At 40.2% G+C, this 25,768-nt stretch overlaps 2 protein-coding genes across 10 annotated transcripts in view; both read left to right on the top strand.

The window, feature by feature from the left end:
• The window catches only part of LOC102978721 (40S ribosomal protein S2-like), a 54,281-nt gene extending 45,778 nt beyond the window's left edge, over positions 1–8,503 (top strand). The window contains exon 2 of the mRNA XM_055085167.1: positions 8,003–8,503. Coding sequence (XP_054941142.1) covers positions 8,003–8,503 — 501 coding nt within the window. The remainder of the gene's footprint in view (positions 1–8,002) is intronic.
• Positions 1–25,768, top strand: part of DIP2B (disco interacting protein 2 homolog B) — a 273,451-nt gene that overhangs the window by 69,237 nt on the left and 178,446 nt on the right. The gene's annotated exons all lie outside the window — the stretch shown is intronic.

The raw sequence follows: 25,768 nt of genomic DNA, 5'->3' as shown, positions 1-25,768 counted from the left end.
GTAATAAATTTTAAATTATACATGTTAATGAAGATTGCCAGTGTCTCAAAGGCATTTATCCTTATTTATTAATCAAGGAAAAAAGTTTAGTGATGAAGATAGTTTAGTTTTTAGCAAACGTGATCGTTTTTCTCTTCCAGAGTTTGTAAGTGTTCGGTTCTTATTGTAGCTTATCCAAGGGGTATTTTAATTACTGAGATAGTAAAGAGAGTTACTAAACATGTCTCCTATAAGAAAATCACCACCCTCTACAGCATAAAAGTAAATCTCTAAGTGTATATTGGACATTTTAGAATTTTGTCTTGTTGTGACTTGCTAAATGACATTTTGTTACTGAAAACCAAGGTGATGTTATGTGGTTGGTAATATCCTTTTTAGCCTACCAGACACTTGAAGGGGGAAGAGAATGTGCCTGTGAATTCCACCATCCAAACTGTTGGACCCCTTCCCTTGGTCTGCTGTTTTGTCACTATTTCCAGTGTGTTGGAGGTGAAGCTCTAAGGCAGCGTTCCCCAACCTTTTTGGCACCAGGGACTGGTTTCATGGAAGGCGACTTTTCCACAGATGGTGGGGGGCGGGGGTGTGGGGACCGTTCAGGAGGTAATGGTAGTGTTGGGGAGTGATGGGGAGTGAGTGGCACATGAAGCTTGGCTTGCTCGCCCACTGCTCACCTCCTGTGTGACCCGGTCAGCAGCCAGGGGGTTGGGGACCCCTGCTCTAAGGGAAGGATGAGGCTCTTAACCCTTTATGTAGGTGGCGATTAAAGATTGTGTAGCCTCACTATCGACTCTCACACCCTTTTTTTGACTTCTCAGGATTACCTTTTACCAAATAGTGGCTTGAGATTCAGCTCTCTATCATAAAACTGTACTCCACCTTTATAGATTTCTTTTCTTTCCCTTCCTTCCTTCCTTCCTTTCTTTCTTTCCTTCTCTCTTTTTCTCTCTCTTTCCTCCTTTCCTTCCTCCCTCCCTCCCTCCCTCCTTCCCTCCCTCCATGTGGCTTGCAAGATCTTAGTTCCCCAACCAGGGATTGAACCCAGGCCCATGGCAGTGAAAGCGCCAAGTCCTAACCCCTGGACCTCTGGGGAATTCCCTACTCCACCTTTAAAGGAACTATAATTATGATTTTAAAAGTTACTGTATAAATATCAGTAAACATAGGTCTCTTTAGAGATTTTGCTTTTATACTTGTTTTCATAATTACTATTTTAAAAGTTATATAGCTATCAGATGAATACTGGTTTTTAAAAAGATTTTGTTTTTACATGTTTTTATATTTATTGTGAAACTAATAAGTTTAAAAATCTTCTAGCTTCCAAGAAGGAGTAACAACTCAGCTTCTGTGTTGACATTTGCTCTAGTTGTTAAAGTGAGAAATCTTTTGCAGTTTGGTGTAGAAACTTGTCACCTCTATGAATGAAGTTATCCTATTCCTTTGTGAGAGATTCAGTAGTCAGACTGTTTTTTTGCTGTGTCATGATTCCTTTATCACTTCTGAAAATCAACTCTAGAAGATGTTCCAAGTCTTGGTTAAAAATGAGAAAGTTCCATAATTTTCCTTTATATGTTATTTAACATGTTCATATCTTGAAAACAGATCTAGGGAATTCTGTAGTATATAATATATATATTTCCTCTCTCTCTCTTTTGCTTTCTCTCCCCCACCTCTCCCCAACCCTGCCTTTCTTTATATATATATATATGTACTTAAACACCTACAGTGTTCTACATGTATTAATTGGATCAGTAAGTATTTGAGCACCTACTAAAGTCAAACATTGTTCTACATGAGACAGTTGCTGACTGCCTAAAGATATAGGCAGCAATATGTGGCTGTAGGATGTGTAAACAATTTTTTTCAATACCTTGAGTTACTTGAGGACTTCCTTTCAGTGAGCAGCCTTAAATTTGTAAAATGATAGTCTCAGAAGTTTTGATTTCATTCTTTCAACAAAAATTTATTAACTGCTTTACTATTTTAGTAGATTGTAGGGATAGCAAAATGACTCTGACCCAGTTCTTGTCCACAGAGATCTCACAGTCTAATCAGGAGCTGACTTGTAATGAAAAGGAGGTTAAAGTTTGATTCTATGTTGAGGTAAATGACAATAGAGGTATGAAAAGAAAATGCCATGGCAACATAGGGGAGGGGTTGGGGAAAGGGTTTGCCAGGAAAAGCCTCACAGAGAATATATTATTGTTGGCAACCCCTTGAATGACTTTGGCTGTAAGTAGATGGGAGTTCAATTCTCTGTGACCCTTGGAACATAGGCCTTTTAATTATTCATAAATAACTTAAGCATACATTTAGGACTGGGAATTTATAGATGCATCTGTCTTTCTAGTTTAAACATTAGTTTAACTGTTCCTTTAGGAATAGGCATTTATGGATGCAGCTGTATGGCAGCATTACAGATGTTTGCTCTTTAGAGTCCCTTATAACACAGTTACAGTTATCCTGCTTTGCTTAGGTTGCCCTTTCCTTTTTAACAAAAAATATTTCTCATTTGTCTTCATTCAGTCCGTATATACAAAGCAAAACCTTTTTAAAAAATCACAAACTTAGATCTACTCTACTTTAACATCCTCATGTGTCTTCCTTTTCTCTTCAACACTAAGATGTTCATCACATGCTGATACACAAATATTACCCCCAGACTAAGATCGTAGTCGCATCAAACTTTGCTGAGTAATATATGGCTCCTTTTTAAAAGAAATATACCTTTACAAAGGAGGTTCTGGTTTTTTTCATTTATATATTATGAAGTTAAGATATATTTCCTAGAAAAAATATTTTGCTGTAAGCAGAACTGAAAGCATTTGCTAGGAGAGAGTTAAGGGTCTCTAAACTCGAGGCATGCAGGATTGGTGGTGAGCCGAGAATGCTTTCACAACAATTTGATTCAGCAAACATTTACTGAATGCTGTGGTCAAAGCACTGCTGCTAGATCCTCTGACGGCTAAGAAAATGAACATAGGCTCTGTTTTGAAGGATCTTCCAATTTACTGCACTGTTTCTGAGTCTCCTCTGTTCCATTCTTCATCTTTGCCATTTCCCAGATAATGAAAATTAGAGCTGTGATTTATCAATTCTGTAAGCTGGAAAGGCTATGAAATTAGTTTGCTTAAAATGTTGGTTGCTGGTTCTCCGTAGTGCTGCCAGTATTTAAAATAACAGAAAATATTTGGTGTCTCCTTCCGCAAATTAACATTTCCGTGAGTGGCTGCTTTTCATAGAGCATCTTGAGCCAGGCCCTCTCGTGCTGTGAGTTTTCATTGACAGTATTAAATCAGATCTGAGCAGCTCTAGGAGACAGTTGAGAGTTTGAGAATATGCCCAGTGTCAGCATCTTGGCTAGAGTGTGCTGTGAAACAAAGAAAACTCCTGGCACCCAGTAAGTGGTTAGGCATGTACTATTCTATGTGTGAGCTCCAATAAATAAAGCAACGTAGGGCATTCCATGCTTTCATTTGGGCAGAACTAAATGGTTAAGTGTCCTTTTAGGCTTTCCCCTAAGTCTGTCCCAGGCAGTCAGCACATAATCCAGAAGATGTAAAATCTTCAAATACAGCCACTTATCTTTATTATGTAGAGCTCTGTGCTGGGTGCTTCAGGCTGTAAAGAGACAAGACTGAGTACCTGTCAAGTAGCTTACAGATTGAGTAGCACCCTGGTCTAGCTGTTCCACCTGTCATCCCACTGCAGGTCCATTTCTTCCTGGCCTACCCTGGTCTGTAGCCACCTACCACTTGGTGTTGACCCATCCTCATTCAGTATGGTTATTCCAACACAATCTCTATAACCTATTCTGAATGTAGAGTGGATATTGGAAACAGTAGAAGAGATGGGCCTTGATCCTGGACAGGGTCTGCAGTGATTGGTGAAGCCCATTGTAGCGCTAATCACTTGAGGTACTGCTTCAGGGCCATTTTATTTTTCTGATTGAGTCCCATGATTGTCATAGAACAGGCAGAACCCAGATAGGAAGCAGTCTTTAAAAATGGTTAGCCCAATTTTGTTGACGTTTCCTTTTTCTACAGTGTGTATTTTTCCTTCTTCAGACTAAAAATGGCACAATGTAGTGTATAATAGTGTGGGGTTATTTGCATGAAATTACTAAATTCATTTATTCAAATAATTTGTCTTCTCAAGTATTTTTAAAGTGACCAGGGATAAATATTTATGAATTATATTTAAGTACTTGGAGGGTATTTTGGAAATGTGTTTTTCTTAAGAATAGATTTGTGCTGTGGTTTCCTTGACTATGTTTGATGATATTAAGAGTTCTTGGAAATTTTTTCCAAAATCTTGCAATCTGAAAATGGATGGAGTGTTTGGAATTAATTTCAGCTGTAATTATACCTTTAATGGTGGTAGTCTCTTGCCTGTTTCATATTATAACAAATGAGAAGTACAACACCCTCATCATCAAAATACTTAAGAAACTTCCATCTAAAAGGAAGATGGGGAACTAATACAACCTGTTTAAAAGTCTTGAGTTATTTTACTCTGATTACACTAAATTAGATTAATTAGATTATATTTATCTAAAGTTAGGTTGTTGTTTACTTAAACCTGGTGTTAAGATCTAGAAGGGAGGGGAGAGCAATTAAAGCACCTTTCTCCCCCACCAAAGTTTTGAATAAATTGAATAAAAACTAAAGGATTAGCAAATGGTGGCCATAATATTACCTTTAATGTTGATAAAGGTGAAGGTAAAGGAAGCAGCTTAATATTAGAGCCAAATTGGCTTGCTAACTAAGTTCCAAAATTAGGCAGACCTACCCCCTGGTCACAAGTAGTGCTGGATTAGAGAAGACAATATGTGGTATACAAAGCCTCCACCCAACCTAGTTCCTATAGGCAGCTCACTCATATGAGGAAGAAGGGCACAACTGGACCATTTATTTTTCCCAGATTTGCCAATCAGATCAGTTGCTTCCCTCCCCAGGATAGAAGCATCTAAGTGGCAAAGAAATGCCAGAGGTTTTACAACTGGAGGGGCTCCGTTCACAGAAGGGGACTTCAGAAATGAGGAATAAGCACTCCCCAATAGCATTTGGCTTCTTCTCCTATGCATGGTTTCTATGAAGAATGCGTTGGTGCCAGGTAGGAAATGGTAGCATAACTAGGCCAGGAGCAAACCTTTGTTTGGGGGAAGAGGCCTTATAACAACTGGCCTCTTGAAAATTATAGCAAACGTTTGTTTACCAGAATCATAGAAATTGTCTGTCCTTAGGCAGCCGTTGCTGCCTTTCTGAAACATCTGTGATTCAGCATTCTTTACTGGGCATTAAATGAAGCCCCACAACTTAGTTTTCTGCTGTCCTTTAGCATTTTAAAATATACTTGCTGTTCTGTCTCTTCTTTGAGTTTTCTTCACAGACTCATTTTGTCTCCTCCCCCAAACCCTAGTGTTTCCCATGATTGTAGCCAACTTTCTTCTCACTCGACACTCTCACCTTGGCTGTCAGCCATTTACACAATTTTAACTGTTTAGTATCTTGATGATTTCCGAATCTTTATCTCCACCCAGACCTCTGTTCTGAGCTCCATATTTATATGTCCAGCACTCTATTTAACAGTTCCACCTGGGTCATGTAAAACTGACTTATTCTTCCCGCACACTCTCAACTCCACCCGTCAGAAATCCTTGTCTTTTGTTTTGTGTCCACAGTCTTTGTGAGTGGCATCTCAACCTATCCACTAGGTTAGGCCAGAAACCTGGGTGTCACCTCAGCAGGCTCTTCCTCTCCTTTATTGCTTACCTCCCAGGTCAGGGGTCAGCACCTGCCCAGAGACCTGCGAGCCAAGAATGGTTTTTACATTTTTAAGTGGTTGTTTAAAACAAGTGTATATGTGTATTGGTTACAGAGACCCTATGTTGTCTGCAAAGACTAAGTATTTACTATCTGACCCCTGTCCGAGGCCAGCAAGTCTTATCAGTTCTCCCTCCAAAACATCACTTTTAATTGTTTCTTTCTATCCCCCACCCGCCCCCCAAAATCTCACCTGCCCTGTTTCTCCCTTGGCCTCCTAACTAAGTGTTGTCATATTTCTTTATAAAACACAGAACCTAATGATGTCCTCTCTTGTTTAAAATCCTGCAGTGTATTTTGCCCTTTTCTCCTCTGTTTTCTGCCTGCAACCTCTTCAGCCTGTAGGACTCTGCTCAGTTGTCACCTTTTCCTTAAGCCCACCTGCCTTCTTATGGAGTTATGCCCCCATTCCACCTGGTCTGTACTTCTGTTATTACACATTCTAGATTGTGTTCTGAGAATCCATTCGCCATTCGGTCATCCCTACAACACTGTGCGTACCTGGAGGACAGGTTCCGTTTCCTATTCGTTTCTATGTCTTCTTTACCTAACTGTGTGTGGCATGTCAGAGGACTGTAATGAATTAATGGGTGCTTTGAGAAATAGTTCTTATTCCTAAGATATGAAAACATATTAGTAGTCTAAAGATATCATTAATCAGTTAGAGTTGGTAGGCAGGATTTATAACGTCTAGACTTTTGATAGAGTCATGCTACATTCTCTTGATTTCTGTTTCATAGCTTTTTCAGTATTACATTTTTAATTTTGAGATAGTTGTAGATTCACATGCAGTTATGAAGAAATAATGCCAAGCTATCCCAGTTATCTTTTACCCAGTTCCCCCAATGGTAACATATTGCAAAACTGTAGTACAAGGTCACAACCAGGATATTGGCATTGATGCAGTCAAGATACAGAACATTTCCATTAACAAGGATCCCTCCTGTTCCCTTTTATAGCCACACCCACTTCCCCTCCCCTGTGGCAATCACTGACCTGTTCTCCATTTCCGTAATTGTCATTTCAAGAATGCTATCTAAGTGGAATCAGAGTATGTCACCTTTTGGGGTTGGATTTTTTTTCACTCAGCATAATTCTCTAGATTCATCCAGGTTGTTCTGTGTATCAGTAGTTTTCCTTTTTGTTTCTTTTTGTTGCTGAATTTTCATAACTTTTAAAATATGAAACTCTCCCCTATTTATATATCACTGCAGATTTTTTTTAAGGCTATGTACATTTTTTTCCTCTTGTTCTTTATCTGTAACAGTGGTTTTCAAACTTTGTACTCTTAAATTGAGACTCAAAGAGCCTTTGTTTATATTTGTATTGCATCTATCATTATTTACTTACTACATTATAAATTAAAACTGAAATATTTTAAAAATATTTAATTCACTTAAAGTAACAACAATAAATCTATTACATTCTCATAAGTAATATATTTTTATGAGAAATAACTTTTCGTAAACAAAAAATATTTAATGAAAAGAAAAGCACTGTTTTACATTTTTTGTGACTCTAATGTCTCGATTCTCATATCTACTTACTCATTTAATCTGTTATGATAAATTGTTTTGTTTTAAGTATATGAAGAAAATCTGGCCTCACATAGCTATGTAGTTAGAAAAACCAGGAGTATTTTAATAGTCTTATCGTATAAGTGTGGATAGTCTTCTTTGGTACTACACCCAAACTCAAGTGATAGTTTATGAAAGATTAGTTACAATGTAGGATGTGAAACCAATAACTTTTCATACTGTTACATTACAATTATAGTTTGAATGGATCATTAACTTGTGTATGATTTTTTTTTTTTTAACATCATGCATTGGTCATTTGGAAAATATTGAATCGCTGTGTTAGGTACATCTTCCAAATTATGACACATTTCATTATACATTGTCAAAAATTATATTTGTTAATCTTCAGTCTCATAAGAAAAAATGCTAAGTATTGGGAAGCTGTCAATCTCAAGTTTTCTAAAATTTTGATTTTTGCTTTGAAATCACTGTCAGTTCACTGAAGTTTATGATTGTCATCAATGCTGCCAGTAACAGTCTCACTTCGTTAATTTTTTTTTTTTTTTCACTTCGTTAATTTTTAAGAAAATGTCTGCCGGATACTCAAGTCTGAAAACCATAGTTTGTTCATCATTTCAAGTAGAAATGGTGTTCAAGTAGAAATGGTGTTTGGGTGTTAAGTGCTCAAAGGAGGTAGCCACTGCCATCCGTGGGGCCATTTTTCTGGCCAGGCTCTCCACCATCCCCATGCGGCGAGGCTACTGGGGGAACAAGATCGGCAAGCCCCATACTGTCCCTTGCAAGATGACTGGCCACTGTGGCTCTGTGCTGGTGCGCCTCATCCCTGCCCCCAGGGGCGCTGGCATTGTCTCAGCCCCTATGCACAAGAAGCTACTGATGATGGCCGGAATTGACCACTGCCACACCGCTGCCAGGGGCTGCATCACCACCCTGGGCAACTTCACCGAGGCCGCTTTTGATGCCATTTCCAAGACCTACAGTTATCTCACTCCTGATTTCTGGAAAGAGATGGTGTTCACCAAGTCTCCATATCAGGAATTCACTGACCATCTTGTAAAGGCCCACACCAGAGTTTCTGTGCAGAGGACCCAGGCTCCAGCTGTAGCGATCACAGAGTTTTATATGAGAAAAATAAAGTGAATGTAGCTGGTTTAAAACAAAGGCAGTCAGGGCTTCCCTGATGGCACAGTGGTTGATAGTCCGCCTGCCGATGCAGGGGACATGGGTTCGTGCCCTGGTCAGGGAAGATCCCACATGCCGCGGAGCGGCTGGGCCGCTGAGCCTGCGCGTCCGGAGCCTGTGCTCCTCAACGGGAGAGGCCACAACGGTGAGAGGCCCGCATACTGCAAAAAAAAAAAAAAAAAAAAGGCAGTCAGTTCAGCTCACAACTCGGTTGTGTAAATGCTCTTTGAGACAACACAGAATATTAGAAAGGTGTGGACTCAGGGGTTCAAAATGTAATAAAACCAGTAACTTCCACTGTGAGTGTGTGGCCTAAATCACCACTGTCTTGATTTGTGCTAAGGCTCCAGCCATTTTATTCTTCATTGCTTTTATACCATCAGAGCAAATAATTTAAAAGTGTAAAGTTTGAAATCCATTGTTGTAGATAAAGAGCAAGAGGTAAAAGTTTAAAATAGACTTTCACACAGTAAAAATGGCAAATAATGTCTTAATATATTATTAAACTATTTTATACTTTGTGGACCTTCGTAAGTTCTTGGGGGACCCCCAGAAGCCCACGGACCACATTTTGGAGGACTGCTGATTTACAGTAATTTGTGACGACTTATTTCTTTCTCTTTTCTCAGATTTCTTCTGTTTGCCTTTACTTTTGCTGAGATAGACCCTATAGATGCACTGATCTGGGTTGAATACCATTACTGGTCAGAGCTCCACTCTGGACTGGCAGCCTCAGCATGGGCACTAGGCCAGTGCTAGGACTGACCCTGGGCACAAAAGAGAAGACTAGTTCACAGCCTCACCTTGGCCAACCAACAAGGAAGGGCCATAAACCTGCTAGCCTTGTTGGCTTGCTGTGTGTGCATTGAGAAACTGGTCACATCACATGGACCTGAGTCCAGAGGGAGACATTAACTATGACTCAAGTGCTTTCCTTCTGAAGGAGTCTTTCAGGCTCCAGGGCGGGAGAGATTCTCAGGCTAAAAAGGGCCCTCCATAGGTCTGTCAGACCTATACATTCTAGTCCCAAATCTTCTGAGTCATATCACAGCCTTTTCATTCTAATTATCTCCAGAAAAGGGCCTCAAGGTTTCCTGGCTGTAATAAACCTTAGGAGTTAAGAAGTTTTTCCTTATGAGTACTCTAGATGCTCCCTTATATAACTTAAGTCCATTTTCTTTGGTTTTGTTTTTAATAAAAATAAAGAGCTAATAACAGTGCTTCTCATTGCTATTGCTTTATATTTTGAAGACAATTCAACTTTCTGTATCTTCACTCCAGTCTACTTTTGCAATTTTTTTCTTCTATTTTTAACCCAGTTCCTTTAATCCAGTGGTCCTGAACTGGGGTGATTTTGCCCCCAGGGGACGTTTGGCAATCCCTAGAGACATTTTTGATTGTCACAATTTGGGGGGATGCTTCTATCATTCTAGCAGATAGAAATCAGAGAGCTTGCCTTCATTTCAGCAAAATCACTCATTATGTTGTTACAGTAATATTTTCACTGAATTTATATTCAGATGATAGGAGCATCCTACAGGACAGCCTCTATCAACTAAGAATCATCCAGTCCAAAATGTCAATAATACCAGTCTTAAAAGACTGTGCGTTAGTCCTTCCTTGTAATTTGTTAGCTTTTTATTAATTTATTTTTGCTGAATTAACAGTTTGATTTTACTTTGCGTATTATCTAGAATTGTGGTTTTATTTAGAGAAAGTTTTTTTTTTTTTTTTTTTTTTTGTGGTATGCGGGCCTCCCTCTGTTGTGGCCTCTCCCGTTGCGGAGCACAGGCTCCGGACGCACAGGCTCAGAGGCCATGGCTCACGGGCCCAGCCGCTCCGCGGCATGTGGGATCCTCCCAGACCGGGGTGCGAACCCGGTTCCCCTGCATCGGCAGGCGGACGCGCAACCACTGCGCCACCAGGGAAGCTCCTAGAGAAAGTATTTTGATTATTTTCCGAATAATTAAAGATTTTAGAGGTAGGTTACTCTTTTGAATATGACTTATGTTTGTACCTCAGGTCATAATACATCATTAGTTTCTATACTTGAGTGAACACAACTACCTGATGACTTTTAAAAATAATTTTGGTGGGCCCCAACCAATTCTTTAAAGAACTCTTCTAGGGCTTCCCTGGTGGCGCAGTGGTTGAGAATCCGCCTGCCGATGCAGGGGACACGGGTTCGTGCCCCGGTCTGGGAAGATCCCACATGCCGCGGAGCGGCTGGGCCTGTGAGCCATGGCCACTGAGCCTGTGCGTCCGGAGCCTGTGCTCCGCAACAGGAGAGGCCACAACAGTGAGAGGCCCACGTACCACAAAAAAAAAAAAAAATCTAGAAATTCCTATAATTAACCAGATTTGGGAACCACTGAAACAGATATGTATTCATAAGCTAAGAAACTTTTAGGACAGCTAGTGCAAAGAGAAAACGTTCTTTGTGGCTCTCAGAGATAATATCCACCCTACTGGGCAACCAGTTCTGTCAGTGAAACCAGTCAGGTAACCCTCCGATTGACAAGGCAGAACTGGAGCAGCGGTGTCCAATAGGATTTTGGCTCTTTCCAGTCATATGGTGTCCAGTTCATTTTATTTGCCACAAGTTTGGTTTTAGAAGGGGGTGGTGGTGAAAAGAGATGAGGGAGGCGATAGAGGAGAATTGCTAGTAGAATCGAAGAAATATGATCTACCTTATATCCCAGGAGGGGAATTACTCAGTGCTGACTTCTCTTCCATAGCATTCATTTGCTACCCACATTCACCACAGTGGTTAAGTGTTCTTAAAAGCTACTTCTGGTATAAATTAACCTGACCAAGGCTGCAGGGACACTGGGAAGCACAAAGTGCTGTCTAGTCCATTCCCACCGGCAAGGATCCTCTGGCCTTGGTCTTTTACTTCTTTTGGCTAAAAGAGGAGTTAATGAAGGTAAGCTTGTTTGTTGGGGTGGTTCCAAGAGCTGTAGAGATGAGACAGTTGTTGAGGAAGGAAAGAAAAGATGGTTACTTTTATTTTACTTTTTTCTTTTTCTTTTCATTTTTGAGACCGAAATGTTGCCTTTAATAGTGATCGAGGCAGAGCTTACTGTGGGAGCCAGTGAGCCTGAAGCTGAACCCCCAAGTCGGGCAGTAGTGTATAGGCTCTGTACAGGGGGACCTGGGCAATGGGGCAGGCTTGATCCAACAAAACAGACAAGAGAGAAGGGTGGTGACTTTTGAAATAAAGTGAATTTTGTTTGGAAGGATAATAGCTTCTTTTCCTGATGAGTTAGTTGTTAAGCAAACTAGAATTTTGGAAATGAAAGAAAAAAAAAAACTATGAAACTTTGGAATATTAGTTTATATTGGAAGCATAAAATAAATATTGGTTGTATTTTAGTGTTCTGGATTTCTTTTATTATTTGTTTTTACTTTTTTAATTAGAGATTTTCAAACATATACCAGAGTAGAGAGACTAGTATAGGGAATCTCCATGTACCAATCACCCCAATATCAACAGTTGCCAACACATGGCCAATCTCATCTCATCTATACCCTTACCTGCTTTTTCCCACCCCCTCCAATTATTTTAAAGTGTATCAAGCATCAGTATGTAATTTTATCCAGAAATATGTAAGATATTCAGTCTGTGGTCACATTTCCCCTGATTATATAATTTTTTTTTGTCTGTTTGGTTTGTTGTCTGGTCTCTTTTTTAAAGATGCTGGTGATCAGATGATTGAATCAAATCCTGGGAATGTGTAGAGAGTCCATAATATTCTATTTTGGTGAGGGGGGCGGCATTTACTTATATTAGATCAGTGATTTCCAAAGATGATATTACAAATCTAATTCCTGGTATAAATTTGAATAACAAAATTGATTGAAGGAAATATTTACCATGTACAGAAAATGTTACTAAAATTCCATGTAGACATAACCCCAGCCTGAAATGGGCTTCATCACTGCCAGGAAGCCCAGCTGTTAAGTTTGCTTTCTCAGGTTCTAAGAAGACTATTTCGTACCTTTCCCTCAAACCTCATAGACTTCTGTTCTCTCAGCTGATGGCTTTGTTTGATGCTTCTCTGAGAAAATAGAAATCCGTCCAGAGGGATACCCTCATCTGCCCTCCACCACATCTAGAGATTTTTTGGCAGCTGGGCCACTCTTCTCTCATTTACCTCCAGTTGGTTATAATGTAGCAAGCACTTGTTTCTCTCCCCGCCCCCCCGCCATTATAGCCCTTTCCTTTGTGCTGAGTGTCCCACCTCCTTCACAGGGACCTTGCCGCTTCTGTGGTCCCCCATCTCCCGGCTCTCCCTGTCTGCTAGAGCATCCCTGTTAGTGCACAGATACGCTCTGGTACACTCTGTCTCTAGAAAGAAATCGTCCCTTGTTAAATCCACCTCTGTCGATACTTAGTGACCTGCTTTCTCTCCCCTTCACAGCTCTTTTCAAAAGAGTTGTCTATTCTCTCTTCTACTTTTTTTTCTCTTCCATTCACTCTTTAAACCACTCATTACTGGCTCCATTCCTCACTACTTCACTGAAACCGTTCTTGCCAAGAGCACCCAGGTCCTCTGCGATGGAATCTAGTTGTTTTCTTTCTGTCTCATAGACCAGTCCTTCTTCTCTTTTTACTGCCTCCCCTTGCTCTGTGTGACCTCTAAGTGCTGGCATGCCTCCAGGCTCAGTTTAGGGCCTCACTTCTCTTTTTTTGTACTCCTTCCCGTGGTGATTTCACTCACTCCCATGGCTTTAAATACCATCTTTATGCTGATGACTCCTAAGTATGTATCTGCAGCCCAGACCTGTCCTCTGAATTCCACCTAGAGATCGGTAACCTATGACTCAGGCTTCATGGGTGCAAAAGACAGTTCTGGCTTTTCCCCTTCAATCCTTTTTCATTTCAGTAAGTAGATCGTGATACACCCAATTGCACAAGTCAGAAACTTGGGAATCATCTTAAATCCTCCCTGTCTCCATCCAACCAATCAGCATGTCTTATCAATTCTACCTTAGTATATATCTCAAGTACATTCACCTCTCTCCATCTGCATTTCACCACTAAATCACTGTTATTTCTCAACTGGAAAACTACTTGAGTTTCCTAATTGGTTCTTCTGCTTTCATTTTTGTCTTCTATACACTATTCTCACAACAGGTACAGTGCTCTATAAAAAACATTTAACCACATCATGTAACTCCTTGCTTAGTCCTTAATGATGGCATTTCATGTAGAATAAATTATTGACTCCTCACCATAGCCTCAGGGTCCTGCCTCCTTCTCCAGCCTCATCTACTGCTTTCCCCTCCCTCAGTATGTAGGGCTACCTTGTCCCTTTCACACCAGGATCTTTCATGCCCCAGGGCCTTGACACTCACTGTTCCTTCTGCATGGACTAATCTGTTCCTGGCTCTTGTCCTTACTGTTCTTCAGGATGCAGCTTAAATGTCACCTCGTCTGAGAGCCCTTTTCTGATCACCCTTCCCAAAGTGGCTACTCGCCCACCTCAGTTTCTTCTTTGCCACATTATCTGTTTTTTCCAGCAATATTTATTGAGTGCCTACTCTGTGCCTGACACTGTTCTAGGCACTGGGGAGATAACAGTGAGTGAGGTAGACACACTCAGGAAGCTTCCATCTAGTGGGAAAACAGACAAACCACAAATACATCATATTCTGACTGTGATCTGTGCTGTGTAGACAAATGAAGCAGGTGGAGTGAAGTGAGGGATGCTGTTCTAGACAGTGGTTAGAGGAGGAGACATTTTGACAGGGATTCCAATGAAGTGAGAGAGCATCATCTTGGGTATTTACTTGCTTCTTTTCTGGAAGTATATCTAGAAATATAAGCTCTAAGAAGTCAGGGACCTCACCGTTCATCGCAGTTCCTGAAACCTAGCATGGTGCCCGGCCTTCGGCAAATACTTATCAATGAATGAATGACCTTTAGGTTCCCACATAATCATGGCATTCTGTGAACCAGTGCATTCTAGATGTGGCCCACTTACTTTGTCTCTGTGGGCTTCAGTCTTTTCATGTGTTCAGTGAGGGAATCCAACTCAGGGAGTGATCTCTAAAGACCGCCAACCTCACTGTGGATGCTGTGGATGATCATGTACTCTGTTCCTGGTTTCACCAAAATGGTAAAAAGATTCCAAAAGAGTTGAGCATTCACGTTAAAACAAGATTTGCATTTAAAAAGTTATGTCAGCTACAGTCCTGAGTAGAATGGCCTAGAGGAGGCAAGAGGGTGGGTTATTTGGAGGATGTGGAGGGGCTGGGGCAGGTCCAGGCAGGAGCTGATGGTGGCCTGGACTCAAGAGGTGGCCACAGAGATAAGGGAGAATGCTGAAGAAATGGTGGGACTTTCTCAAACTTGCACAGAATTGAGGCAGGAACCAAGACTTCATAATCCAGAACTTTCACTCTTCTCTTGATACTTTAAAAAAAAAAAAAAAAAAAAAAAAGTTTTCAGGAATTCCCTGGTGGTTCAGTGGTTAGCACTCCATGCTTTCACTGCCGAGGGCCTGAGGTCAATCCCTGGTCGGGGAACTAAGATCCCGCAAGCCGCGCTGATGGGCCGAAAAAAAAATAGTCTTGAAGTCAGCCTCATAGAAAAGTTGGAATGTATGAATATGTGTGATGCCAGTGAGTTATTTAAAACAAAGACTGCTTTTAAAAAAATATTATTATAAACATCTAGATCAGAATTTGCCTGCATGAAAATGTGCTTTTGCTTATGGTATGTGCATCTTTGGTCAAATTCTCAGGAAATAATTTGACTGGAAAACAGGAGAGGGAATGATATTTTCACTATATGTATATCTTTTGTATCTTTGGATTTTGAACCATGGGTGAATGTATGATAAAAGTAAGTAGTAAGGCTTCCATGGTGGCGCAGTGGTTAAGAATCCGCCTGCCATTGCAAGGGACAGGGGTTCGAGCCCTGGTCTAGGAAGATCCCACATGCCGCAGAGCACCTAAGCCCGTGTACCACAACTACTGAGCCTGCGCTCTAGAGCCCGCGAGCCACAACTACTGAGCCCGCGTGCCACAACTACTGAAGCCCAGGTGCCTAGAGCCCATACTCCGCAACAAGAGAAGCCACCGCAGTGAGAAGCCGGTGTACTGTAATGAAGAGTAGCCCCCGCTCACCACAACTAGAGAAAAGCCTGTGTGCAACAACAAAGACCCAATGCAGCCATAAATAAATAGATAGATAGATAGATAAATAAATAAAAAGTAAGTAGTATACATTCGGTAAAACTGAAGCCTGTCTACTCTGAGGTTTTTCTCTTCCAGATGCAGACACTTTGTTTTCACACGTGTGCACCTTCACTCCATTCTTCACTCCAGTTGGAAGTATATGTAAAGCCAGCTGGCTTCTAGATAAAATTGGAGCTTGACACAAAGTCAGGGGCCCCTTCTCTCTTCTCGTACCCTTTTCCTGTCCTCATACTAATGTATTTGTTTAGCATGTACCGCGTGATGGTTTAATGTATGTATTCCCTTGTCCTTTTAGGTTCTGTGGATGTTCTGTTATTGACTCTGCACAGCCTTTAGACCACCCTCTTGTTTCACCCTTCACTTGCTTATATGGACCTTATTAAAATATTTACATGATGACTAATTAAAGTTGCTTTTTACACCTTCTTATGACTTGGTAAGTCACCCCTCTCACCTCTTCCCTCTCCCACAAAGACCATCAGAACCTTGGCAGGTAGCTAGGGATTCCCTGGGATTTGGGGCAGCAGTGGGAGAGGGGGTGCCCGACCTAGGGTAGTGCTGACTCCCTGCTTGCAGCTCGCAGTTCAGCTCTGCTCCCCAGATCCCAGTGCCCCTGGTACCAGCTCTTCCCTCTTCATCCTTTTTTTAAAAAAAAATTAATTAATTAATTAATTTTGGCTGCATTGGGTCTTCGTTGCTGCATGCAGGCTATCTCTAGTTGCAGTGAGCGGGGACTACTCTTCGTTGCAGTGCACGAGCTTCTCCTTGTAGTGGCTTCTCTTGTTGCAGAGCATGGGCTCTAGGCGTGTGGGCTTCAGTAGTTATGGCACATGGGCTCAGTAGTTGTGGCACACAGGCTTAGTTGCTCTGTGGCATGTGGGATCTTCCCAGACCAGGGCTCGAACCCATGTCCCCTGCATTGGCAGGCGGATTCTTAACCACTGCACCACCAGGGAAGTCCTTCTTCATCCTTGATGTGAAGGCAAACTGACTCCAGGCTCTCCACCAATTCTTCCTGGTCCCTCCCACCAGGCCTTTTGTTCCTTATGTCCCCATGTTTCTCTTCCTCTGCATCTTGGCACCTTTCTTCTGTTCAAAAGTTTTCTGTAAATTTTGTCTTTTTTCTTTCTTTTTTTTTTTCATTAAAAAAAAATAAATAATTTGCTTTCAGTTCCAAAAAATGAATGAATGAAGAAAGGAAGGAAGGAAGAAAAAGAAAGAAGGAAAGAGAAAGAAAGGAAGGAAGAAAGGAAGAAAGGAGGAAGGAAAGTTACTTACTTTTTGGCCCCCCCTCCTTCTTTTGGATACCTGCCCTATTAGAGGTTATGGAGGTATCTTCGATGAGGAGGGAATATTTTTCATGGGACAGTTTGTTAGGTTCTGTCCAAAATAAGACTAACATCTTATTTTAATTAACAGAGGTGCATAGAAGTGATTTATGCCAGATTGTGATCACCTAGGAAGTTGCCAATACTGTAGTACTAGTTCAGTCCTAGTCTCTCTATTTTCAGGTTTTCTTCCTCTCCGTAGTGTCTCCTGTACTCTGAGATCTTATGTGGAAGCAACAACTCTAAAAATACTTTAACCGTTTCCAGTTCATTTTTGAAAGCTAGAAATCCACATAAACCTTGCCTGCCACTCGTGCTTCTCTATTCTGCTCTTCCCACTGGTTCTCTTAAGTTTTCCAATTACTTGTCACATACTGCAAGCATTCTGCCTGCATTTCTGTTTTGAGGTCCATCAGAGGTAGAAGGACAAGCTGTATTATACCTTAAACTCTGTCCTAGTTGTGTTTGAAAACAAGGTATAGGAAAGAAATTTTGAAGAAAATTATCTCTTGGGGACCATTGGCTTTTATAAAAATGTAATCTATAGGCTTAGAATTTATTTTGGTAGCTACAGAATACTGATAAATGAAAGCAAAGCTAGACTTATATGTTCAGTTACCCTGACCCACCCCACCCCCAAGAAAACCAACCTTGAAATAATACATTGGTGAAACAGCTTTAGAAATCGTTTTGTTAGTATTTCTACTGTATTGTGCTTACACAAGATATTCAGAGTTCCAAATGGATGTACAGTAGTTATTTCCTTACTAGTCACTTCACTGAAGATCAGGAGGACCTTTTTTAGGGAATGCTCTCTGAATGAGATACCTTTCTATCCCTCTACTGTGTGGGGAACAGGCACGTGTAACAAGACCATGATAGCTAGAATTCCATCTTAACCCAGCTGCTGGGTTATATGTGTATGGCCGCTACTGTCCATCTGGATGTTGTACCTGTTTCTATACAACGTTTTAAGTGTAGAGGGTGGAGTGGGGACTGGTGAAGTCAAGTGATGTATAAGGGAAAATCTCTTAATGTTCAGAATTTGTATTATTTGTATTAAAGGTGAGGACCTTTAAAGTCATTTGATTTAATGAAGTGATTGGTAAGTGTCTTACCGATTTAAAATTGTGATAATCCTGCTGGTTGCCTTAAAAATGACAAGTAATTGCCGTAGTGCGCTATTTTCCATGACATAAGGTAAAACTGATGGGTTATAGAGTGCTGTTTTATCTAGGGTGATAAGAAACATTGCTTCTGAAAACGTGATAAGAGACTGAGCTGAGACTTGGAATGATGAGAGGGAACCATTTTATGAGAAAGTCTAGGGAAGGTGTGTTTCAGGCACAGGAAATGATTGGTGCAGGGATCCTCAGAATCGATGCATTTGAGGAACTGCAAAGGGTGTGAGGTTGGTGAATTAGAAGAGTGGTGATGGGATCCGTAGATACGGGTGAAGAGGGGGCAGATATTGTAGGCTCTTTCGGGCCGGAGGAGGATTCTTCATGTTACCTAAATTTTAAACAATTGAGTGATTTAGGACCTCCAGGAAGAAAAATCAGAAGAGGTTAAGAGGAGAAACTTGAATATTACAGTGCAAATATGTGCTAATCAGGAGCTAATTATTTTCTAAGATTCTCATGCTGCTCTTTTTTCTCTTTTCTTCCTTGCAACTTGAAAGTAAGGTGGTGGAGTAGATAGGCAGAGTAACATTTACAGCATGGTTTCCTTCTCTCTTTAAAGATGGCATTTGTCACCCCACTGGAGGAATGATTGAGGTTCACGGTTGTGGCCCAAGGAGTGACTCATTGGGTTAATTGTTACAGCACCTGCTACTAGAGGATCATTATTGTGATCATCATTTCCAGTGAAAGCATTTTTTTTAAAACAGGAATTTAGACTTTAATATAAAAGTATAGATTGATCAAGTTTTGATGTTATAAAATTTTAGCTTGTTTATGGACCAGAACTCACATAGGAAATTCCTTTTAGGAATTTAGGTTAGGTATACCATCTTTCCAAATAGTAGGAACTAAATCATTTGTCTCATTTCTCTATGAAGGCCAAGAAGCTGGGGGCTAAATTTAATGCCCAGTTGTTGAACCTGAAGCTATTCTAAGATTTTATTATATTGATTTTTTTTTCTTTCTGTGTATCCATCTGGTGTGTGTTATTTTAAATCTTTTCTTTTTTTTTTTCCTTTCTCTCTTTAGCAGGCAACTAAATTTCAGTCTGAGCTAAACCTGAGTTTTACACTTCTCCTACAACCTTTCTCAACCTTTCTACTCTTGCTGGAATTAAAACCCATACACTAAGTAGAACTTATGTATAGCTCTAGACTTAATGTCCTGGTATAAGACCAGAGCTGAGTTTAGTCTTCTAGAAAGATCAAACATGTTGACTTTATGTTAAACTCAAAGCAGCAGCTCATTAAATATATGTCCCAATTTTACAAATGATTCTACCCATTTTGCATATGAAAAAGAGCCAGTCAGAGATTAGTGAATCACCTAAGGTCGCAAATGGAGATGATGTGAGGGCTACCCCTTTGTTTCAAGTATGAGACGCTGGAACACAAGCAACCTTCTCTGCTGCCTTATTAATTAAAATTAGAGCACAGAAGCAAATGTCATCCTAAGCTTGAATCTGAACCATGATATCTTTTGCTCTTTTCCCTTTGATCTGATTCTTACACCTGTAAAGATAGTGTTTACCTCAAGGGATTTTGTGAGAATTAATTTAGGTTTAATTTTTAAGTGATGAGGCCTCTAGATGGAAAGAAACTTCCCTTTTTTATTTGGCTGATGTTTAGACCAATTTTAGAACTTAGTATACTGAGTTTTCTTTAATTATAGGAAGTAAACTCAGTGTATGTTAACGTGAAGCTTGGTACATATATTACCTTGTCACATGTATTACCTCGTGATATAGATTAAGATTCATATACTCAGTCATTATAAGGCTTTATGGTAAGTGTGAAGCAGTTTAGCGATTGGATTATTGATCTAAGAACTCAACATTAATTGTCAAATAGGAATAGGACATTAGAAATATTAAAATAATGTATTTAAAAAGTTGAACCCAGCTCAAATGTAACATAGGTATTTATAGTTTGATATGTGATAAAATGTTTTGTCTATCTTGGTCTTATATCAACTTAGGTGTTCTGCTGTTTTTATTTGCCTGACTGGTTTTTAGATTATCTGATTTATTTTAACAATGGTAAAATAACTTAATGGTGTCAGCCCTGGGTGTCTTAAAGGGCTTGTCTTTCAGAATTGGTGACCCACCTTTCAGCTTTTTTGGGGGAGGGGGGCCCCCCCGCACTGCACGGCTTGCAGGATCTTAGTTCCCTGACCAGGCATCAAACCCGGGCCCCGGCGGTGAAAATGCCAAGTCCTAAGCACTGGACCTCCAGGAAATTCCCCCACCTTTCAGCTTTTAGCTGTCATTCAATTCTTTTAGTTTACTTTGACATTTTTCTCTTATTGAGAGGGAAGAGCTCTACTTTGAATAACTTGATATGTTAAAAAAATTATTAGTACCATTAAGTTACACTGGCCACATAAATTATCACAGAGCTTGGGTTCAAGGTCTAAAAGGATTAACACTTTGGCAGCTGTTGGCTCTAATGAGACTAAAACCATGCCGACTCTGGAAACGCAGGTTAGCAAGCTAGTGGTGCACACAGCTAGTAGGTTTCCTGTCCCTTTGTGTATTGGTAAATATATTTAGAACTGGAGAGTGAACTGGTAAGGGTTTTTTTTTTTTAATGTTATTTATTTATTTTTGGCCGCGTTGGGTCTTTGTTGCTGTGCACCCACTTTCTCTAATTGTGGCGAGCGGGGGCTACTCTTTGTTGCAGTGCGTGGGCTCCTCATTGAGGTGGCTTCTCTTGTTGCGGAGCACAGGCTCTAGGTGCGCGGGCTTTAGTAGTTGCGGCATGTGGGCTCAGTAGTTGTGGCTCATGGGCTCTGGAGTGTAGGCTCAGTAGTTGTGGCGCACAGGCTTCATTGCTCCACGGCATGTGGGATCTTCCCAGACCAGGGCTCAAACCCGTGTCCCCTGCATTGGCAGGTGGATTCTTAAGCACTGTGCCACCAGGGAAGTACCAACTGGTAAGGTTTTATTAACAGAAAGCTTCAAGTACACCAAGATTATACTTAATGTGGCCATTGAGGAGAATACTACAGCCATGTCTCTCAAGTATAGTTTTTTCTTTCTTTGTGACAATTAAATGTATTAACCAAAAGTCTGTGTATTGATTTACATTATAAAATAAGCCATTTATTCACAGAAGAAAAATCTCCAGATGGACTGAAGTAAAAATGAGAAAAGAAATAAGTGGCCTCTGGCACATGGCCTCCTGGGAATGTATTGAAGGGCTCCTCCCTTCTCCCCCTTTACTCTCAACCTTTCTTCTTCTACCCTCAAGGTGGGATTTCTTTGTGCCTTTGTGATCTCATAACTCCAGGTCAGCTTCTGGAACATGGTTTCTTTCCTTCTGTGTTTTTTAGGTATTTACAGTGTTCAGTAAAGCTGAATAATTCTATAGCACATTGCCAGTAGGTGCTACCATCTTATACACAGTATTCCAGCCTGATAGCTCCATGGCTTTAAGACTTTGGTTCATGTAAGAAGAATCTAATCTCATTTATCAGTGCTTTATATAACTTAGTATATAAAAGAAGACCTTTGGCAGGGATAGAGTTTGTTTTAGAAATATAAAATAAGAATCATAAGTAGAAATGAAAAAGGGAGAAATTGGGAGAGGGTCTTAAAGACAAAGTTTTGATCATATGAGTTGGATTGTGTCTGTTTTGCATGGTGGTAAAACAGGTTAACAAAAGCCATATATATATATATAGATAGTTTAGGATGATCATTACTATGCATAGCCAGTCTGGGGCTAATTGAATCTTAGAGCTTTGACTGTGTCTAAGACCAGGAGACTTTCAGAGTGTTGACCTGGTTTGGATGATCCTGAAAAACACGGCTTTCAATTGGCACTAAAGTAGACTGAAGATTCACTAACTAAGGAGTTCAGTGACCCAAGGTATTTAGAGAAATATTATTTGCATGTTGTAAAAATAGCTATGACTTGTCTCAGTTTTATTTCTTTGAAACTTGGTTATTTTTACTTTTTATGCTAGAATAGGTAATATTTGCTTTAAATATAGTCAGATATTTATACAAGACCAGTAAAAATTTCCACTAACAACTTTTAAAAATTAAGCTAGTTTTTTTCGTTATATATTTAAAAACTCACATATTTCTCCAGTCTTTGTGAATCCTTCTATTAATTTGCCCTTTAGGCAAACTAGCATATACACACAGAGATGTACTCTTTGTATGGAGGGGCTCCACTATACAAAGTTTTCGGCACTTTGTTTTTCACTTAGTTACTCTCAGAGCACTTTCCATATCAACATATATCGATTTACTTCATTTTTTTAAAAAGGCCTGCATAGTGCATATTGGAATGGGAAATCCATCATTTATTTGACAGCATAACTTCTTAAATCACTGTAAAAGTTATTTTAATTTAAGCACAGGTGGTTGAAAATCTGGCATCTAATTTTTAAAAAATTTTTTATTGGAGTATAGTTGATTTACAATGTTGTGTTAGTTTCAGGTGTACAGCAAAGTGAATCAGTTATACATACACGTATATCCCCTCTTTTTCTTTTTTTTTAGATTCTTTTCCCATATAGGCCATTGAGTAGAGTTCCCTGTACTATACAGCACGTTCTTATTAATTATCTGTTTTATATATAGTGGTGTGTATATGTCAGTACAAATCTCCCAATTTATCTCGCCCCACCAATCCCCTGGTAACCACAAGTTTGTTTTCTACATCTGTGACTCTACTTCTGTTTTGTAAATAAGTTTATTTGTACCTGGCATCTAATATTGAAATGTCTGGATTCTTGGTCAGCAGTATGGAATTTCATATAAATGATTTTTTAATTTATCCATTGTCCTCAGAATTTACAGACAGAAGCTCCCTCACTATTCTGATTACTCTAGAGAGGGAAAAGGTTAAAAGTGAGAATGTTATCTTAATATAACAGTATTAGGTAGTGCTGTGGTCTCCTGTTCCTGGAGGAGTATGATTAGTAAATGGGCATCTCTTCTTTGAGTCAGCGGGCAGCAGTGGGATGCCTGATGACTGAGGGCATCTGAGAGGAGGGAGGTCAGGAGAACTCGCCCTGGAATCAGGGAGCAGGGCTCTCAGACCTCGCCTGCGCAGTCCTGGACTTTGTCAGAGTAGCATGAATGATGAAAGCTGACTCCTGTTTAGCTGAAACAGTAGGGTGCTTTAATAATATTTTAGAGCTTCTCTTTTATAGTTATCTTTTCAGTCTTCTTTGTGAGTATAAAGTTATGTTATATTAAAGTGAATGGTCACATTTAAGGGAGAAGGTTACAAATGAACAGTAAGGTTCTTTGGATGGTTTTACTCATTGGTTTAGTTGTTTTCAGCCCTTCAGAGTTTTCTTTATCACATTTGGCAAGTGTATTTTTCTACCTCCCATTGGCATGAAGTGAGCGCTCTTGCAGAACATGGTCACACTTAATTCTGTCAGGTTGGGTCCAAAGCAGCCATGTGACTGACTGATGTAAGATGCAGAAATAACTTAAGTAATTTCTAAATATGAGTTTGGTTTATTTTCCTTTCTTTAATGCCATCAAGTTATCCACACCTACCTATTTCTGCATTAATGAGCAAAGAACTTTTTCTTTTTTCTTTAAAGGAGGGACAAACTGGGAATCCTGATGATTTACTGGGTAAATCACTTAAGGTAATGATAATGGTAGTGTCATGGGAACAGTGGGTATAACTTGCAACAAGTTGTACTCTTCTTGAACAGAATTTTGTTAAGCAGTCTTAATCCTGGCCTTAAACTCTTCAGGAGAATCTTTTTTTTTTTTTTTTTTGCGGTACGCAGGCCTCTCACTGTTGTGGCCTCTCCCGTTGCGGAGCACAGGCTCCGGACGCGCACGCTCAGTGGCCATGGCTCACGGGCCCAGCTGCTCTGCGGCATGTGGGATCCTCCCGGACCGGGGAACGAACCTGTGTCCCCTGCATCAGCAGGCGGACTCTCAACCACTGCGCCACCAGGGAAGCCCCTTCAGGAGAATCTTAACACAAGTTCTTCTGTCATCCTGCCTCCCATCCCTCACACACATACCTTTCTTCTCCATGCCCATTCCCACCCCACATCCTCCCCTTCTTAGAGACTTTTGGAACATATTATTTTACCTAGCTTTTCAGCTGCTTCTTTTTGCTCTAAAATGTATCCTTGTCCAGCTCCAGATTCTTCGTGAATGCCACCACTTTACCTCTCTGGTCACCCGTAAGTGGGTAATTCTATAAGGCATCCTGCTTTCCTTTTCTCCTTTGTCTACCGAGAATAAAAATACCTCCTTTTCCTTTTTTATCCTTTCCTTCAGATGCAGCTTTGATAATAATGATGATAATGATCCTTTCCTAACAACTTTCAAAAGGTTTTCAGATTTATTACTTTCCTTTGCTCACACATGCACACACACAAATTACTGTGAGGAAGGTAAGTTGGATATTTACATCCCTATTGTTGTCCCTATTTTTGAGGACACTAACAGAGGGCTGGAAATGACTGGCTTAAAGTCACATAGCTAGTTAAGAATAGAACCAGATCACTAACCAGATCATAAAATGATCACTAACCAGATCATTTTATTCCAGAACCAATGCTTTTTACACTGTACTATACTGTCTACTTTGTATATTTAAAAAGTTTTTTCCTAAACAAAAATAGTTCCTTTTTGTTAGAGGAATTCTTTTTTTCTTTTTTTAACCCATGTTTATAGCAGCATTATCATTATTTTTTAACATCTTTATTGGAGTATAATTGCTTTACAACGTTGTGTTAGTTTCTGCTGTATAACAAAGTGATTCAGCTATATGCATTCATATATCCCCATATCCCCTCCCTCTTGCATCTCCTTCCCTCCCCAGCTGCTTCCCACTAGCTATCTGTTTTACATTTAGTAGTGTGTATATGTCAATGCCACTCTCTCACGTCGTCCCAGCTTACCCTTCCCCCTCCCCATGTCCTCAAATCCATTCTCTACGTCTGTGTCTTTATTCCTGTCCTGCTCCTAGGTTCATCAGAACCTTTTTTTTTTTAGAGTCCATATATATGTGTTAGCATACAGTATTTGTTTTGCTCTTTCTGACTTACTTCACTCTGTGGGACGGACTCTAGGTCCATCCACCTCACTACAAATATCCCAATTTCGTTTCTTTTTACAGCTGAATAATATTCCACTGTTTATATGTGCCACATCTTCTTTATCTATTCGTCTGTCGATGGACACTTAGGTTGCTTTCATGTCCTGGCTATTGTAAATAGTGCTGCAGTGAACATGGTGGGTACATGACTGTTTTTGAATAATGGTTTTCTCAGGGTATATGCCCAGTAGTGGGATTGCTGGGTCATATGGTAGTTCTATTTTTAGTTTTTTAAGGAACCTCCATTCTGTTCTCCATAGTGGCTGTATCAATTTACATTCCCACCCACAGTGCAAGAGGGTTCCCTTTTCTCCACACCCTCTCCAGCATTTATTGTTTGTAGATTTTTTGATGAAGGCCATTCTGACTGGTGTGAGGTGATACCTCATTGTAGTTTTGATTTGC

This window comes from Physeter macrocephalus, chromosome 6 (genome assembly GCF_002837175.3).
Source record: "Physeter macrocephalus isolate SW-GA chromosome 6, ASM283717v5, whole genome shotgun sequence".
Lineage (NCBI taxonomy): Eukaryota > Metazoa > Chordata > Mammalia > Artiodactyla > Physeteridae > Physeter > Physeter macrocephalus.
The sequence above is the reverse complement of the archived record's forward strand: the minus strand, read 5'-3'. Positions and strand labels throughout refer to the sequence as shown.